Source organism: Tursiops truncatus, chromosome 2, assembly GCF_011762595.2.
Source record: "Tursiops truncatus isolate mTurTru1 chromosome 2, mTurTru1.mat.Y, whole genome shotgun sequence".
NCBI lineage: Eukaryota > Metazoa > Chordata > Mammalia > Artiodactyla > Delphinidae > Tursiops > Tursiops truncatus.
Window position 1 is genome coordinate 40037437 of NC_047035.1, and position 16911 is coordinate 40054347.

General features: G+C 46.0%; 1 protein-coding gene across 2 annotated transcripts in view; it reads right to left on the bottom strand.

The window, feature by feature from the left end:
* Window positions 1-16911, bottom strand: part of PRKCH (protein kinase C eta) — a 222152-nt gene that overhangs the window by 74085 nt on the left and 131156 nt on the right. For both annotated transcript variants that reach the window (XR_012329957.1, XM_019923111.3), the window contains exons 7-9: window positions 16003-16130; window positions 12886-13029; window positions 12531-12704 (exon numbers count right to left, since the gene is read on the bottom strand). Coding sequence is in view for 1 of the 2 variants with exons in the window: in XM_019923111.3 (XP_019778670.1) it covers window positions 12531-12704; window positions 12886-13029; window positions 16003-16130 (446 nt within the window). In the remaining variant the exon portion in view is untranslated. The remainder of the gene's footprint in view (window positions 1-12530; window positions 12705-12885; window positions 13030-16002; window positions 16131-16911) is intronic.

The following is a 16911-nucleotide window of genomic DNA, read 5'->3' on the forward strand; positions in this document are numbered from 1 at the left end:
TGTTTCCTTGACTCCATCCCTGTGGCTGCTGCCTTGGAGTAGGAAGGTTCAGCAGGCCAGTGGTTCAACAGCCTTACCAGGGCTGCCCCCCCAGTCTCCTCTCTCTGCAGACAGCCACCTGCAGCCCTCCCAAAATGCAAAGCTTAGGTTGCTCCCTGCCAGTTCCTTTCACCTCATGATTGAGTCTAAACTCTTCAGCAAAGGATGTCATCTTTCCTCCCCGTATTTCCTCTCCTGCAATCCTGCTACATCAAGTTATTTGGGGGTTCCTGGGCACATCGTACAATTTTAAGCCTCTGTGTCTTTGCACTGCTATTACCTCTGTCTGGGAGGCCCATCCCCCTTCTGTCTCTGTAGGGCTCCTATTCATCCTTAAAACACAGCTCAGACAGCCCCTCCCATGGAAGGCCTTTCCAACCTCCCCAGGGACCAAGCTACGGCTGTCTTCTATCACACAGTGATAAGACTTATCTGTGTTTAGGAAGACCCTTGCCTGAAAGCAACAAAAGGGCAGGTCCACATTTTGTTCTTCCTTATGCCTTCAGTCCCTGGCACATAACGTCCCTGGCTCAGGAAACATTCACTGAATTGAATTAAAAATGCAACGTAGACACAATATTACCATTCGACGTATTAACAGGTAATGTCTCTGGTGGCTAGGCTCCACTTTTAATATGTAGAGACCACTCAGTTTTGCAGATAGCCTCTAAGGTATCTGTCTTAAGCTGAAATGGCATTCCCATACATGGGAGCAAAAGAAAGAAAACAGCAAGTCCGCTTTCCCCAAAGCGCACTTGTATTGCTACCAGCCCATTTTTGTACACTGGTTGGGAAATATTTCTTAAAGCTTTATCTCTGCTTGTAAATTCCAGTCATATGTACCACACACAGGATAAGAATCTGACTCACAGAGAGGCACCCCTTTAAGACCAGAGTGGTGACGACGATTTTCATAAAATGTCACTCATTCAATGCTTTGTTGGTAAAGTGGACATATAATCATTAAATGCCAAAACACGAGAAGCTGCACTATTTGTATTGCTTGCTTTCTAACATAACCCATTTTAACTATATGCTCACTGAGCTTATCTTTTGTTCCTTAGATGCCCCAGGCTCTGACACTCAGCGTGTTTTTTTATTTATTTATTTTTTATTAGAGTATAATTGCTTTACAATGGTGTGTTAGTTTCTGCTTTATAACAAAGTGAATCAGTTATACATATACATATGTTCCCATATCTCTTCCCTCTTGCATCTCCCTCCCTCCCACCCTCCCTACCCCACCCCTCTAGGTGGTCACAAAGCACCGAGCTGATCTCCCTGTGCTATGTGGCTGCTTCCCACTAGCTATCTACCTTACGTTTGGTAGTGTATATATGTCCATGCCTCTCTCTCGCCCTGTCACAGCTCACTCTTCCCCCTCCCCATATCCTCAAGTCCATTCTCTAGTAGGTCTGTGTCTTTATTCCTGTCTTACCCCTAGGTTCTTCATGACATTTTTTTTTCTTAAATTCCATATATATGTGTTAGCATACGGTATTTGTCTCTCTCTTTCTGACTTACTTCACTCTGTATGACAGACTCTAGGTCTATCCACCTCATTACAAATAGCTCAATTTTGTTTCTTTTTATGGCTGAGTAATATTCCATTGTATATATGTGCAACATCTTCTTTAACAGGACAGCTGTTAGGAGTCCCCAAACAGGAGCTCTGTCTGTCTACAAACTCAGAAAAAAACAGAGATAATGCTTATGTCTTTACAAAGAAGATCTGTCACATTTTCTTTGGCCTCTGTGAAAAGGCTAGTGATCTAGCCTACTTGACTTCCCATATCTAGGCTGGACCACCAGACACTCATGTAAGGCACTGGTTTTCAGCTGGAGAGATTCTTCCCCCAGGGAGCATCTGGTCATGTCTGGAGACTTTTTTGGTTGTCGTAACTAGGGAAGTGCCGCCGGCACCTGGTGAGCAGAGGCCGGGACGTTGCTAATCCTACAACGCACAGGGCAGCTCCCTCCCCTCCTGTGACAAAGGGTTATCCTGCCCTCAATATTAGTAGTGGGCAAATGATATCACATTGTACAAATACGTGATTTAAATTTTTTTAACTTATTTTTTTAAAACCTTTTTTACTGGAAAGGTTGAACATTCGCCAGTCATTCAATTCCTTAAACTATTGACCTGCTGGTGAAGGTCAAGGTCTTGGAGGTAAAGTTCTGAGCAATGTGGAGGGAACGTCCTGCTACGGATCTGCCCTGAAGCCAAAGTAAGGAGGGGCAAACCGAGTTTCTGAGCAGGCTCTCACTTCTGCAGGTTTCCAGAAGAGGAACCTGAACCAGTCTCTAAGTCCAGTTCTCTACCTTGTTGGTTGTGGCTCACTTATCTTGAACCGCCTTCCACCACTGGTGAGACACACGCTAGTGCAGAAGGTCTGGGCTTGTCGTGGGCACAGGCTAGTTCCCACTTCACAAGCAGACTATGGGTCAGTGCTCCCTGGGGGTGAGGAGAGGAAGGAAAAGGACAAAGGCACTTCCCACGCGGCCACCGCACAGGAGCAGGAAAACACGTATGGGTGGGAGGGGAGCAGTTTTGCAGGAAGGGCTCTCCTCTTTTGTTTTGGTTGGGAATTATACATTATATCATTTTAACGTTGAAAATATCATACACAATGAGAATGGAATTGAGACTCTGGGAGGAGTTCCAAGACTCGCTTTGTGAGACCTAAGCAATACATCATTACAGACCATCCTAAAGAAATGGGTAGGAGTGAGCTCCAAATACAGCCGGCTCTTTTGCTGTGCAAATATACTAAAAGCTGGACGCCTGCACTGAAAGGAAACAGGAACTCCCTGGGTGGTCCCAAAGGGGCTTGCCAGAGCCCGCCAGTGGAGCGGGAAGGTCTGCTGGTGAGACAGCCAAGGTACTCTCTGACAGTGGAAGGCTGGACGAGGAACCCTGCACAAGTCAGTCTCGACGGCACTGATAGGGGGGTGGGGGCAGGGAATGAGACCAGTCTTTCCAGAGGGATGAAGAACACTGTGCCAGTTACAATGGTGAGCATGGGAAGTAAGCCTGCTCTTCCATGACGCCTCCTGCTTTGGGCCCCAAGCCCAGTGGTGCTACAGAACCCATCGCCGTCCCTGCCCCCAGGAATCTCCATCAGGTCTTCAATTCACTGCACCACACAGGCATCCACATGCAAATGCAACTTCAATACAAGCCCCGCAGACTCTCTTCTAAGCGGACGGCTGCTCTGAGCCTGTCCTAAATGGCAATCCCAGAACTGCTACCATGACCAGCCCACCGTGGAGGGTCAGCAGCTGACTCTATGTTACGAACAGGCTGCTCAGGCCCCCGAACTCCCCGGGAGGACACCGGTTCCGTGAGGGAAGGGGCCCCTCCTTGCTCCGTCCACTGCTGCATCCTCAGGGCTCACCCGAGCCTTCACCCTGAAGGAACTCTGTGCACATTTGCCAAATGAATGAACACCCTTGATCTTCACCTACTGGTGGACAAGCCTCTGTCACTACAAGTCGGCTAAGCTGATAGTGACTGACGGGGCTGATTCTGTCCTGAGGGGCCCCGGATTGTTCTGGGGCCTAGTGGAGATGGGTGCAGCTGGGTTCTAACCAGTGATGAAGCAATTATGGAAAATGCAAGTATTTCAAAACTAGGAGACATTATGGTCTGTGGTTTTCACCCAGACCAGTTGGGCTTCTAGACTGCACGATTCTGGGTTCAGGGTAAGGGGGACCCACTCCAGCCACCCACAGGTGTCGTGTCAGGCCCTGGCCTCAAGGTCCCAGTTGGTCCTGGCAGAGGCCAACCCAGCTTCCCAGAGAAACACCCGCAGGCCACCCTCAGGTGCTGCTGGTTAGACTGTTAGTTTGATAGTCATTCTGGTTGCCCTTCTGAGGAGAGACTGGCCCGTAGGTAAAATTTTCCCCCAGAGGCCAGTCCTCGTTTTCAGCTACCTTTCCTTTGGTAGCATGGAGTAAACACAGCCATTATACTGTCTATGCCATGCGTGTGAATCTCCTCTTCCCAGCTAGACTGAGGATTAAAAGCACTGCTTCTCCCCCTAGCCCTCCATCAGTGTGATCCCTGGCTGACTTCTCACTCAACTATTTGGTAGAAAGCCCATCCCCTTCTCATGCCTGGAGCCACTCCTGGCACCTCAAGCCCAGTGCTTTAAAACAGGGCCCTGCTGAGGCGGGAGTATCTATAGTTTGGCAGGTTCCCAGGCACAATCAGGGAAAACCATAACCAAAACTCACTGCCACAAAGCCTCGCCAGTCATCGGGAAGCACAAGGGCCGCGTCTGACCCTGGCCACTCTCAGATAAGTCGACGGAAGTGACACACAATTCGTGAACCGCCTTACAACCACGGAGCTGGGGAGTCCAGGCCATCTCTGGGTCATCGGTGTGGATGACAGCTAGTGACGAGGCCAGTTACAGCTGAACAACCTCAAAGGGAAACACATGGCAACCCTTTCAAGCCCTTTGGTCACACCAAGTGTTCTGGCAGTCCTCCCTGAGCAGAGACAGCCAAAGGAACAGCAAGGACTTCGCATCCTCCTATTTCCCATTCATTTTCCCGGCCCTACTGAGTCACAGATAGTCGGGGAGCCGGGAAGCCTCCGAGGACAGAAGCAAAGGTCCTAAATCAGCCTCCCAGAAATGCAGAGCCCAGAGATGGCCTACGTGCATTCTCTTCCCAGCTGGAACACGATTAATAAGTTGGGAACATGCCCAACTGGGAAACACCATGTTCTGGTTCATTTTCTATTTTGATCTGAGCCAAAGGCAAACTATACCAAATGACCCATAAGCGGCCCATAAGCAGACCAAATGGTGTTTATGGCACTCACTGCTCAGGGAAAGGAGGAAACCCAGTTCCAAACAGGGGCGAGGAAATGGCCTCTCCTTAGGTATTTTATAAAAGGCCACAAAACTGTATGTTGTGAAAAACTGCCTTCACTCCTGCCTGATGACACTCTCCTCAGCTGTACACACTGCAGAGAGAGGATACTTCTCTTTGTGCCATATTAGTAGATTATTAAAACTGGACGACCTGGTTAAGAATCCACAGACTGACTCCTGCTTGCTGTGTGATCTGGGGCAAGTTCTTTAACCTCTCTGGACCTCAGTTTCCAGATCTTTAAAATGAGGATAATAGTATCTCTACCCCCATGGACTGTTTTGAGTATTAAATGAGATATTTCATTCAACAGCTATTTATGGAAATACCGAATTGTACACTTGTCTAGACACTGGTAGTGAATACGAGCACCCAGAATATGCTAGGGTCTCGGTGAACAGTACCTGCTGCTGCTACTTCATCCTTCACCCACCCCTTCTGCAAAGCTGGCGCAGTGAGGTGCCAAGAATCGACCAGCTATGTGACGTGTTAACAGAGGGCTCTTCCCCTTGCCCGGGATGTTGCTGTGATTTAGAGCGTAGCGGGTAAAGCTGTACCAGGGGCCAAGTGGCCCAGCTGCCGCTGCCAGATGCTCCCTGCACACCGGGAAAGGGAATGAGAACTGGAGGGGCTGCAGGGCGGTGGGGTGTGCAGGGCTGACTGCACCTCCCACCCCCACCGGAACGAAGTCCGTGGGGGGTCCCTATTGGGAGGCATTTCTGCCAACAGGTCTGTGACAGAAGGGCACAGGAGGTGCTTATCTGGAAAAAAAAAAAATCCAAGGCAGGGGACCTTCCTCAAGACAAGGGGACTATTAGCTAAGTCAAGATGAGAACTCAGGGCTCTCCTGTTGAAGGCTACAGTGTAGCGACCTCCTGATGAGATTCTGAAAGATGCATTCCAGGGCCACACGACCATCCTGCTGCCTAACTCTTCTGTCTGTCTATCTGTCTGTGCGTCTCTCTCTCACATGTACACCCCTTTGCTAATATTTAATATGACGATGGAGACAATAACCCAGAGAAAAGACTGTTTCCCTGCACCCATGCTGGCAGGCGATTTTCAGACATATTTTAAGTGTGATTTAAGTGCACCAAAATCAGTTTGCACCGGTTGTGTAAGCTGACAGCACTTAGGTCACAAGATTCCTAGCCACCCTACCCTTCAAAGGCTGGATTTCTGCTTTGTTGACCGACACTGAGTGGCAGCTTCTTAGGGAAAGCAATGCCCCTGCCAGGAGTCCCAGGCGCACTGCTTCGCGGACGACCCCTGCAGGTGACACCCGAGGACACCCCGTCAGTAGGGAGGTGAGAGCACTGGGCTTCTGTCCCTGTAAAAGGAGGTTTTGTGTAATCTGTCCCCCGCCCCTCGCAGGGCAGCAGCTCACAAATGCAAACAAGTTCTCTCCCAAAAACCGGGCTCGTGGACCTGACGCGGCCGGGGTCGTGCCGACGAGAGGCAGCTCTCGGGCACCAAGCACAGTGTGTCTTATGTTTTCCAAATGGAAGCCTTTGCTCTAACAAACTGGGTCTCTGAACAAAGGCTAAAGCATCTGACCAGTGTTTACTCTGCCACTCCCCCTCCTGCTGCTGCTGCCTCTTTGTTCTTCCTGGTCTTGGCCCTCAGCACTCAGCCAGGGCTCCAGGAGAGCCAAGGAGAGCCCCTGGGAGCTGGGGGTGGGGAGACCCGGAGCCTAGGCCATAAATGCCAGCAGGCTCGGCTGCCGGCACAACAGTCACTGATTAAGATGAAAGGCGTGTGAAGTGAATTGAACCTGAAAGAGCGGGGAAGGTGGCCTACACCAGGCCGGCAGCCCAGACCCTGGGCCCTGCTCCTTTCATAAGGCCTCACTCCTCCCACCCTCATCCACAAAGAAACAGAAACACATTGCAGAAACTGACAAACGAGCAAAGAAGAAAAAGATCATCCCTAATTCCACAACCTTCATAACAGTCCCTGGTAGTTTACTGGCATCATCTCCTTTCAGGCTTTTTTTGGAGGAGGGGCCAGGTTTGCCACATTGCAGTCCTGGGTGAAACCTGATATAGATTCACGCCCCTAATCATCATAAATTCTGTACTATTTCCCGGCTTCCCATCTCCGAGTTCCACCATTTACTCTGTTAGATTTAGGGCAAGTAACTTAACTCCTCCTTCACTTTACCACTCGGCAAAATAAGGATAATTAATTGTACCCATCTTCTACGGCTGATGTAAGAATTATATGCAATAAATATTACACGTTAGATGCTTCTGACAGTAACACACGATGATCTAACTACTTAATATTCAATTATTTTTCTACTGGCTGAAAATCTTCATCAAATAGTACATTGTTTAAGTAGACTCTTATTGCTGAAGGCCTAAGTTGTTTCCGATATTTTCCTCTTATAAATAATGCACCGAAAGTTAAACATCTTTATGCATAACATTTATTTTATTCTTTACGTTGTTTTCTTTGGCTAGATTATCAGCAATAAAATCAACAGATCCAAGAGTATATGCATTCTTATAAGTCTGGATCCAGATTCTCAAATTATTCACAAACTATTAGGATTGACAGTGCTTTCAGAAATTTATGAGGACGCCAGTGGAATGATATACATGCAAGTAACAAGCATTATATTGAAAAAATCGGGGCAGTAATTCATGGGCTCATAATTCTATGCAGCAAACGACAAATTATCTAATATTTGAAATTTGCTTATCTTTTTGTTCTGGCCAAGAACAAAAGGAGTTTCAAAATGCCTACTTTGTGGGTGTTTACTGTCACCTCCATGTGGGGGTCTGTGCTGGCCCCTGGGAAGGCACAGGACATCTTTCTGGTGTGGGGAAGGAGGTGGTCATCACAACACCGAGTTGCCGCGCGTGTAGCAACAGCGTGTCTGCATTCTCGCCTTTGGTCCTCACAACAATCCTGCTTTCATCTCAACCATGAGAACTTGAAGGCTCAAAGGAATTTTAAGGTGGTTGCAAGCCATTCAGACAGAGGAAAACAGAGCTGGAAGAACTTAGGTCTTCCGTTTCCAAAGGGAGAGCTGTTTCCATATCAGCAGGTTGGAGGTGAGTCAGGGCAGACAGGAGGGGCTTTAAGCAGATGCTGAACCAACAACCTCAATGCTGTATAAGACACCAAGTGGACGGAGCCAGGCTGCAGAGTCAGCCTGACCCAGAGATAAACATTGTCTCCACCACTCCCAGCCTAAGGGATCCTCAGCAAGTTGCTCCCTTTCTCCTGGGCCTCAGAGACACGCATTCTGCAGGGCTGGACGGCAAGTGGACTGCCGTCTCTGCCAGCGTCTTCACAGTGAAGTGACACACTGCAGACTAGCATCTCACTTTAGAGGCCAGGGCCTGCCAAACCCAGTTTTTAGCTAAAAGTACTTTTTAGCTAAAAGTAGTCATTTACCTGCTTTAATTTCTCATGGTAACTAACATTTTCTGTTCTTTATAGTTAGTTTTTCAGTAGCAAATGGGGATAGTGACTGAGGATTTCTGACAGATGGACAGATGCAGAGAGCAAATGCTATGCATACGTGGAGTCTGATACCTTGCAAATCCGAGAGAAGGCTTAAACTACAGCAAAATGGAAACTGTATATCTCTCTCTCAGCATGAGAAAAATGCACTTGGTTCTTTTAAGTTGGTTCTTACCACTTTATCATTTAGACTTAGGGCAAGGGAAAATTCCCATTATCCTTTGCTTTGGAGACATCTACTGTAACACACAAATTTTAACCCCAAAGTCAGCTCCCGTCTCTCTGGTGCAGAAATAAAAATCACCTTGCGGTAACGACTGCCACCTTGTGGCCATATATGAAACTGTCACTAGGAAAAATAGATGGCCCATGTTAAAATAAAGGTTTCACCGGCTGAACACTGTGGAAATAACATGTGGACACTAATATTTGGCGATACTGTAGAGTTTATATTTTCCTGGAAAATTTTGCATTGTATATTCTATATTTATTGGTCTCCCAATCTGGTCCAGGTTAAGTTCTTTTCTACTACAACACCCTGTAATTGTTGGTAAGACCTCAGACTGCTTCCATAGAATCACGGGGATTTCCTTCAGTAGGTAAAAGTCCCCTGGAGTTGGGTAGGTGACGCTTCTTTATTTGTTCATTAGAGTAACTTGAAGCAGCCACTGCACAACCATGTCCGTCAACTGTTAATATCATCTAACCCAATGTCATAGAAAACCATCTGCACTTTGGCGCAGCCCTGGAAAGACGACCTGAGCATAGCCCTGTCCGGCTCATGGAATGAGGAGAAGGTGAGCCTGAAGCTCAGGCGGGTGACCAGTACCACCCGTCAGTCTTGCCTTCTTCACAAGGGTGTTCTCAAGCTCAGGGCTGTCACCCCACTCTTCTCTGGGAAAACAGCTGGATGAGGGCGGATGAAGGGCTTCAGGTGGACAGAGCACAGAGCATGGGAAATAGTGTTTTGGGGATACTCTGGGTAGCAGTGGAGAATGGGCAGAACCGGAGCTCTGAAGGAACCATGGACCCGGAGATGGGAAGCAAGAATCGGGCAAGGTGGTAGGGGCGGCATGGACTCCAGGGACTCCAGGGCTCCTGGAGCCACCGAGGACTCTGATGAGGGCGTGGCCTCAAAGAGCCTAGACCACGAGGGGCGGGAAGGAGTGCAGAGGAAACCGAAGCCCAAGAAGCTATTACTTGAACCCCAGCTCCTTCCAACATACTCAGACAGCATGGGAGTACACGCTGTGCATCCCCTTTCACACACTCTCCTGTCTCCCGGCTTGCAGTGTTCCCCGCTCCGTCCATTCCCTGAGCTGCACATGTGTCTTTGCCAACACAAGGGACCCTTAAACACACGTGAACGCTCAGCCTCACTCACCGTCAGAGAAATGCCGGTTACAACTCCAAAGACACCTTTTTAAAAATCTCTCCAACCATCAAAATGATAAGTAGCATGCCATGACAGGAGGGTGGGGGAAATAAGCCTTCTCACACATGGTTTGGGAGTAGGAATTTAGAAATACAGCCAGCAATTGGTAAGAGCTTGGGCTCAGCAGTCAGACTGAAAACGTCTGCCACTTGGAAGCTAAATTTCTTCCTGCCTCAGTTTGTTCATCTGTAAAATGGGAGTGATGTTAACAGAACTTACTTCATGGGATTACTGTAAGGATTACTGAGATAATACACATAAAGCACTTAGAACAGTGCCTGGTATTCAAATGATAAAGTGTTAGCTATCTTTAACCACGATGGGGAGAGAGGGCCAACGAGATAAAATTATAAATGCATCTACTTCTGACAAAGCAATATCACTTCTAAGAGTGTATCATATAGAAATCATAGCACAAGTACCTAAAGATAAAAGTACAAAGAGACTCACTGCAACTTCGAAATAAAAGTCTAAGTACAGCATAAATATATAGCAATAGGAAACAAGTTAAATAAATTGCATCATGTTCTTAAAATGGAATAGTATGTAGCCATTAAAAATGAGGCAGCCAGGTATATACAAATATAAGACAATCTCAAGATACATTATTACATTTTTTCAAAAAAATAAGGAGAATGGGGATGCAACTTACAATATGGTGACTACAGTTAATAACATAGTATTGCATATATGAAAGTTGCTAAGAAAGTAGCTCTTAAAGGTTCTCACCACAAGAAAAAAATTCTGTAACTGTGTGATGATGGATGTTAGCTAGACTAATTGTGGTGATCATTTTACCACATATACAAATATCAAATCATTATTTTGTACGCTCAAAACTAATATAATGTTACATGTCAATTATACCTCAATTTTTTTAAATGTGTAAATTTTGCGAGATGCATTACAGAGATTTACTTCCTTAATAAAACAATGTTGGATTTTTTTTTCCTTAAAAAAAGGATACAGAATGGTGGACAAATACATACTATCATTTGTGCTTTTTAGAAAAATAAATATGGATGCATATATGTGGTGTGTGTGTATACTTTTGGGTGCAAAAAAACTCTCTGAAAGGCTACACTTGAAACCAGTAATAATTGTTCCTTTCAAAGAGAGGGTATGGACACTTGGAGGACGCTTATACTACCCATTGCAAAAAAAAAAAAAATAAAATGGTTTTTAATAGTTAAAAAATGCAATCTGATATGTCATTCCTCTGCTTAAATGTCTTCCATTTGTTCTTAGCACTAAAACCCTAGCTCCTTTAACAGCGCCTACAGCGGCCTGGGCTACTTCTGCAGCCTTAGTTCTCACCAGGCCCCTCCTCAACTTCACATTTTATGCTCGTGAGCTTTATTTACACCTCCTCTTCCCGTTTACTAGTAGATCCATGCCTGAGCTGTTTAAACTTTATTCCATATTCGCTTTCATTCTCTTTGCCTGACGAATTCTGACTGGCCCTTCTGGTTCCGGCATAGCTGTGACTTTCCCTAGAAATGCATCACAGCATCACTGGACCAGGTGGGACGCCCTCATCCTGCTCCCATCACACCCTTTACGTCCCTGATGGTAGCAGAGGCAAGGGGCATGTCCTGAATTCTCTTTCAGAATGCCTTTGACAGCAAGAAGATTAAGAAATATCTGTGCCAGACCCTCTTCGTGCCTTCATAGGAACCCTCTTCCCTCTCCACTGACAACAGGAGCCCAGTTCTGAGCCCAACGCTAAATGGGCTACAGAGTGTCCTGCCCCAGGGGACACGTCAAGGTTGATGCGAGCCAATCATGATAAAGCAGCTTATCTTGACTAGATATTTGCTCTTCCAGCCTCCTTTGCAGCTCGGGGTGAGCCTGTAACTCAGGTCTAGGAAAGATTTTTCTCTCCTTGATAAGAGGAGAGTGGTCCATGAAGCCCTTCTGCCTCTGTCCCCCGAGCTTCCTGCTTCGGATGCTGTCATATGAGGTGTGATGTTTAGGGCTGTGGCAAATACCTTGAGACCCACGGGGAAGAGATGTCTGAGGTCACTGAGCAACTAATCCAACCCTAACATCGCTACTGTCAGACTTCCCAAGAAAAAAGTCTGTACTGATGAACTAAACTCATCCTTCCTGTCTGTTGTATAAACCACTGTCAGTCACATGTTCTGTTAACTGCAGCCCAAAGCATTCTTAATTGCCCAACATGATGGGATAGACAGAATCCCACAATCAGTCCACAGGATCAAGCAAAGGGTCCTTGACTGAGGCCGGGAGCAATGCCCTGGGACATTACAAGTCAAGGTGCCCCCTTCGGGCCTATCCTGGTCTGAACTCTTTTCCCCAGGTCAGAACCAGTTCAGCATTTAGCAACAGAGCTGAGGTTAAAGTCACCAAAATAAGCAGTCCCTGACGTTTACTGTATTCTTAGACTTCTGCAACCTTCACTCTGCTAGAGAAGACTTATGTATGAAGACGTTTTCAATCTTAGGACACACAACCCTCCGAGTGATCCCTCTCCAAGACAGCATGAAAGGAAGGAAGCAGTTAGCTCATTGGTTCTTGTCATCAGAAGTCACTGGATACTTCAAATGACCCTACCTTAGGAGTCCATCCCCCCAAAGTTTCTAATACTCTACTTAATGAAATCTTCAACATCTGTGAGCTCAGCTTTTGAAGAAAGGAGGCCACTGAGGCAGTGAAGGTGGGTCATACTTACAGGGGTCTGAAAGCAGCAAAACAACTGAGTGAGGAAGGGGTGATTGCGGGCCAAAGACAGGATCCTCTTCTCTGTCATGGTGCACTCCACATCGTCATCTTGCAGGATCACGTCCTTCTTTAGCACCTTCACGGCATAGAGGTCTCCTGTTTCTTTTATTCTTGCAAGCATCACCTATGGCAAAGCAGGAGGAGGGAGCGTGAGAACTCATGCAGCTCCTAGGGTGTGGCCTCGTCTGGGGCAGAAGACAGATGGCACGTGGGAAATGGGCATGTGTATACATACACGCACAGGCAAACAACATACATGGAGCAGGCATCCTTTAACCACCCAACCACTTGGCGCCAAGACTCACTTTCCCAAAGCTGCCCTTCCCCAGTACTCGGATGAACTCAAAGTTGCTGATCCCAAGTCGGTTGGAAGAATTAAGCCCAATGCCATTTCCTTCTTTGATGCTCTCCTTTCCTTGTCGTCTTAGGGTTGATCTGGAAAGAAGATTCTGCAAAGGACAGTAGGAATACATCGAGTCAGAAATCACAGTGGAGCATGAAGCATTTATGGATGAAGAAGACCTTACTTGCAGCTTCAACCCTCAATATAACACATGGGGAAAGATCAATACAGCTTGACATGTGATCAGGTTCTGCCACTCAGAACTGCTTCGGCACCAACTCCTGATCTGTGCTTACTGTATTTGGGTCAGAATCATTTAAAATATATCTAAGCCACCGAGTTTCAGTTTGTGCTCAAATGGGAGTATATAGAAAATGTCTCAGTCTGGTCCACCTGCTTTCTTGTGGTGGCTTTCTACAGGGTGGTCAAAGTTCCAAGAGCGCCACCTGGTGTCCATGTCCTGCAAATAGCAGCTTTCACAACTGCTCAGAGAATTGAGCACCACTCCACACCAAGAATGGAGGAAGCAACACTTCTATATATAATATTTTAAATTATAAAAGAGAAACAAAAGTTAATGTAAATATATGAAGGGTAAGACTGACAATACCTATAATCTCATCAGCCCTCCTCAAAAAACAAAAACATACATATACACACGTCTATCTTTACACTTAATTTAAAAAAATACAATAAAATTGTTTCATAACACAAGTTTTAATTTAACATTTTTCCATGCATATTATCCATATCTCTAAATTTCCTTCAAGAACATGAGTTTCAAAAAGCTGTCCAAAAAAAAAAAAAAAAAAACCAAAAAACAAACAAACAAAAAAAAGCTGTCCAATATTCCATTTTATGGATATCTCACAACTGATTCACTAATTCCTGGTATTGGAAATATAGATTATCTCCCAGTTTTCACTAGTATAGCTAACACACAGTGACCATACTTGCATGCAAATCTTCAAATCAGGGTGATTAGGAGTCTAAGCTCTCAAGCAGGCGGCCTGGGTTCAAATCACAGCTCTACAACCTAACCCTGTGGCCATGGACAAGTCACCTACCTCTCTGAGCCTCAGTTTCCTCTTCTAACAAAGGGGATGTTATAGTACCTGCAACATGGGTGTTATGAGAAGCAAATGAATAACTGCACTTAAAGCACTTAGACCAGTGCCTGGCACATTCCATAAACCTAAGCTGTGTTGTCATCTTTATCAACACGATCATCCTCATCAACATCGCCTATTTTCTTAAGATAACTTTCTGCAAAGGGAATTCTTTGGGCCAATGTGTTAATTTTGAAGACTTCTGATACATGGTCAACTTGCCCTCCAGAAAGGTTAACCACCAACACAATGAGAGCTCCCGGTTCACCACAGAGAACCAGAAGTAGGTGTGGCCTCTTTGGGGAGTTCTCTAGCCCCATCCCACTAGTACAAGACTCATCCCAGGGAGGGTGCTACCTAAAGACAAGGTGACGTGCAGGTGTCTACCTTGGGATATTTATAAGACAGGCTACCACCAGATAAGAGACCAAAAGTCTGACATCCTGGAGCATTTGACCTATTTAGCTAAAAAAAAAAGCTTATCTGGGGTAACTTCTAAGCAATGTTTGTAATAAACAGCTGGGCAATATCCTGAAACTACAAGGATTTTTCTTACTCAACCCAATGAAACAGTGATTGAAGATATAAAATGGATCACCTTTAAAATCCAATTATTTTAATAGTTTCTCCTCTAGATTTCTGATCATAAATTTTTCAGAGATGGAAAAATTTTACCAGCTTGAATCTCACTTCCTCCACTTAAATACTTCCCCTGCCAGAAAACTCTAAATCCAGCGTCTCAATCTTTTGTTTGTTTGTTTGTTTAACCCATTCTTCTCTTTTGATAGACTGAAGATGTCTCTCTTCAATGCTGTACTGTCAGCTAACAGGTAATTTGGGTTTTCTCACTATTAAGTATCAGAACATGAAAGATACTTGGTTCAAGTGACAAGTGGCGCTGCCCATTCCTAGAGGTTGTGCCACATGGCTCAGCTTATTTCCACGGTTTTTCAGAAGCCCTGGGCCAGGCCGAAATCCGTAACCTACACTCTTCAGGCACAGCTGTCCCATGCACTGGAAATCCCCCTCACGGTATAGCATCCTGCCTGTCTGTCCACAAGAACGACACACAGACTTGAAGGACTTTGCCAACGCCTTCCTGAAATCAAGAAATGCAATGTCAATCCAAGCCCCTGCTGTACCAGGCAGGGCCCTTCAGTGAAAAGGAAATGGGGTGGTTAGTGATGACACTGTTTGGATAACCAAGAACCTGACAGTGATTGCACTTCCCTTCCTAAGTGCCCAGAGAGATTTGACAGTTAAGTCTAGAATTTTCCTGAACCCGGCGTCAAGCTACACATTTCAGAAGCCTCAGCCATAACCATGGCTCTTGCCCAATTCCCAGCATACCACAGCCAGGAAGGCGGCAATAGGATGTGGGCCTGGGATGTGGCTGAAGCTCTAATGGACAACAGCAGGTGGGGGAGGGTCACTCAGGGCGGTGGCAGGACACAGCCACTGACATGCTCCACCCACTCCGGCCTAGAGGAAGGAACTCCTGTCTGTGGCTGGACTTGAGATAAATTCACGATCCATAAACAAATACTACACAACTGCTGGATTCCAGGCCTGTGGAGAACATCATCTCTTTAAGTTCAACCCCTTCCGAGAGAAGGAAGCAAAGGCCCATAGTTACTGGTCAACTGCAGTGCCGGGGGCCCCGACAAGAGCAGAACCGAGGACCCTGGATTCCAGGCTTTTCACCAGACCACAATGACAGGAAGCTGTTTAAAAAAAAAAAAAAAAAAATCCCTTTTCTGCTTCTTGCTATATCTGCACGCTCATTATTTCTTGTTATATAACTGTATACAGAACCTTATTTGTGGAACAAAATGCTCTTTAAAAATGCAATAAATCTGTTTATTGTATTTGCTGAGACTAGGAACTTTGATTATGCCACACACAATACTAGGGCTCGCCACATCTGAACAACTTCTAAATTACAAAATATGAAAATAGCAAAGTCTCACCGAGGTGGGAGAAATACTTCCGGGTTGGAGGCCCATGCCTGCCAGAGTCTTGGCCAGCTCCGCTGCATTCACTCCACAGTTTGGGGCCACGTTCGCCTGACATCGAATGTGTACATTCATTTTACATACTGGATGGAAGAGGAAAAGGGAATCCACGTTCAGAAAGGAGCCACGTCAACATGTGCTGTGAAAGAGAGCTGAGATAACCTGAAAGACCGTGACTGAGGAATTGCACAGGCTGAATAATGATATCTTCTCATCAAATTCAACTGACACTCACAACGATCTCTGAGTGTAAGTAAATCCCTGATTTTTTCTCTATTTCTGTTCTGTGCAGAAGCAGTAAGCCTGGCATACGGAAGAATAATACATTTCAAATTTCTTTTTGTTTTCACTGTGACTTGATGCAAGACACTCACTTAAATCATATTTTAAAAGTCATCACTGATTTCCCAGCATGATTCAATACAGAGATCAAAACATTCATCACGGCAACAGCTCACTCGATTAAGTAACAAGGAAACGCGTCAACCGACTTTATGCCATTCCTTGTAACTCTCAATAAAAGGTAGCAATCTAACAGCCACGTGTAGATGGCTGTTCAGACAGGATGGAACTGTTGTTTCTGAGAGAAACGCCTCTAAGTAAAGCTTTCTCTCTGAGCACTGTCTTTGGGTGGCCCTCACAGCACAGAATGCGGCATCCTGTGCAGCAGCTGTCTTTCTCAGTGCTTGCAGCCTGTGGCTTCATGGGTGACAGAAAGCAACTTTTTTAAAGGTCAAGGCAAGTGGCAGTTGGAAGAGGAGAGCGAAGCAAGCTAAGCTCCTGGTGCACAGGAAGCTGACTTGGGGTGATGAAAGACCCGAGGTTTAATCAGCACAGAGTTCTGACATGGTTTCTTGACACGGG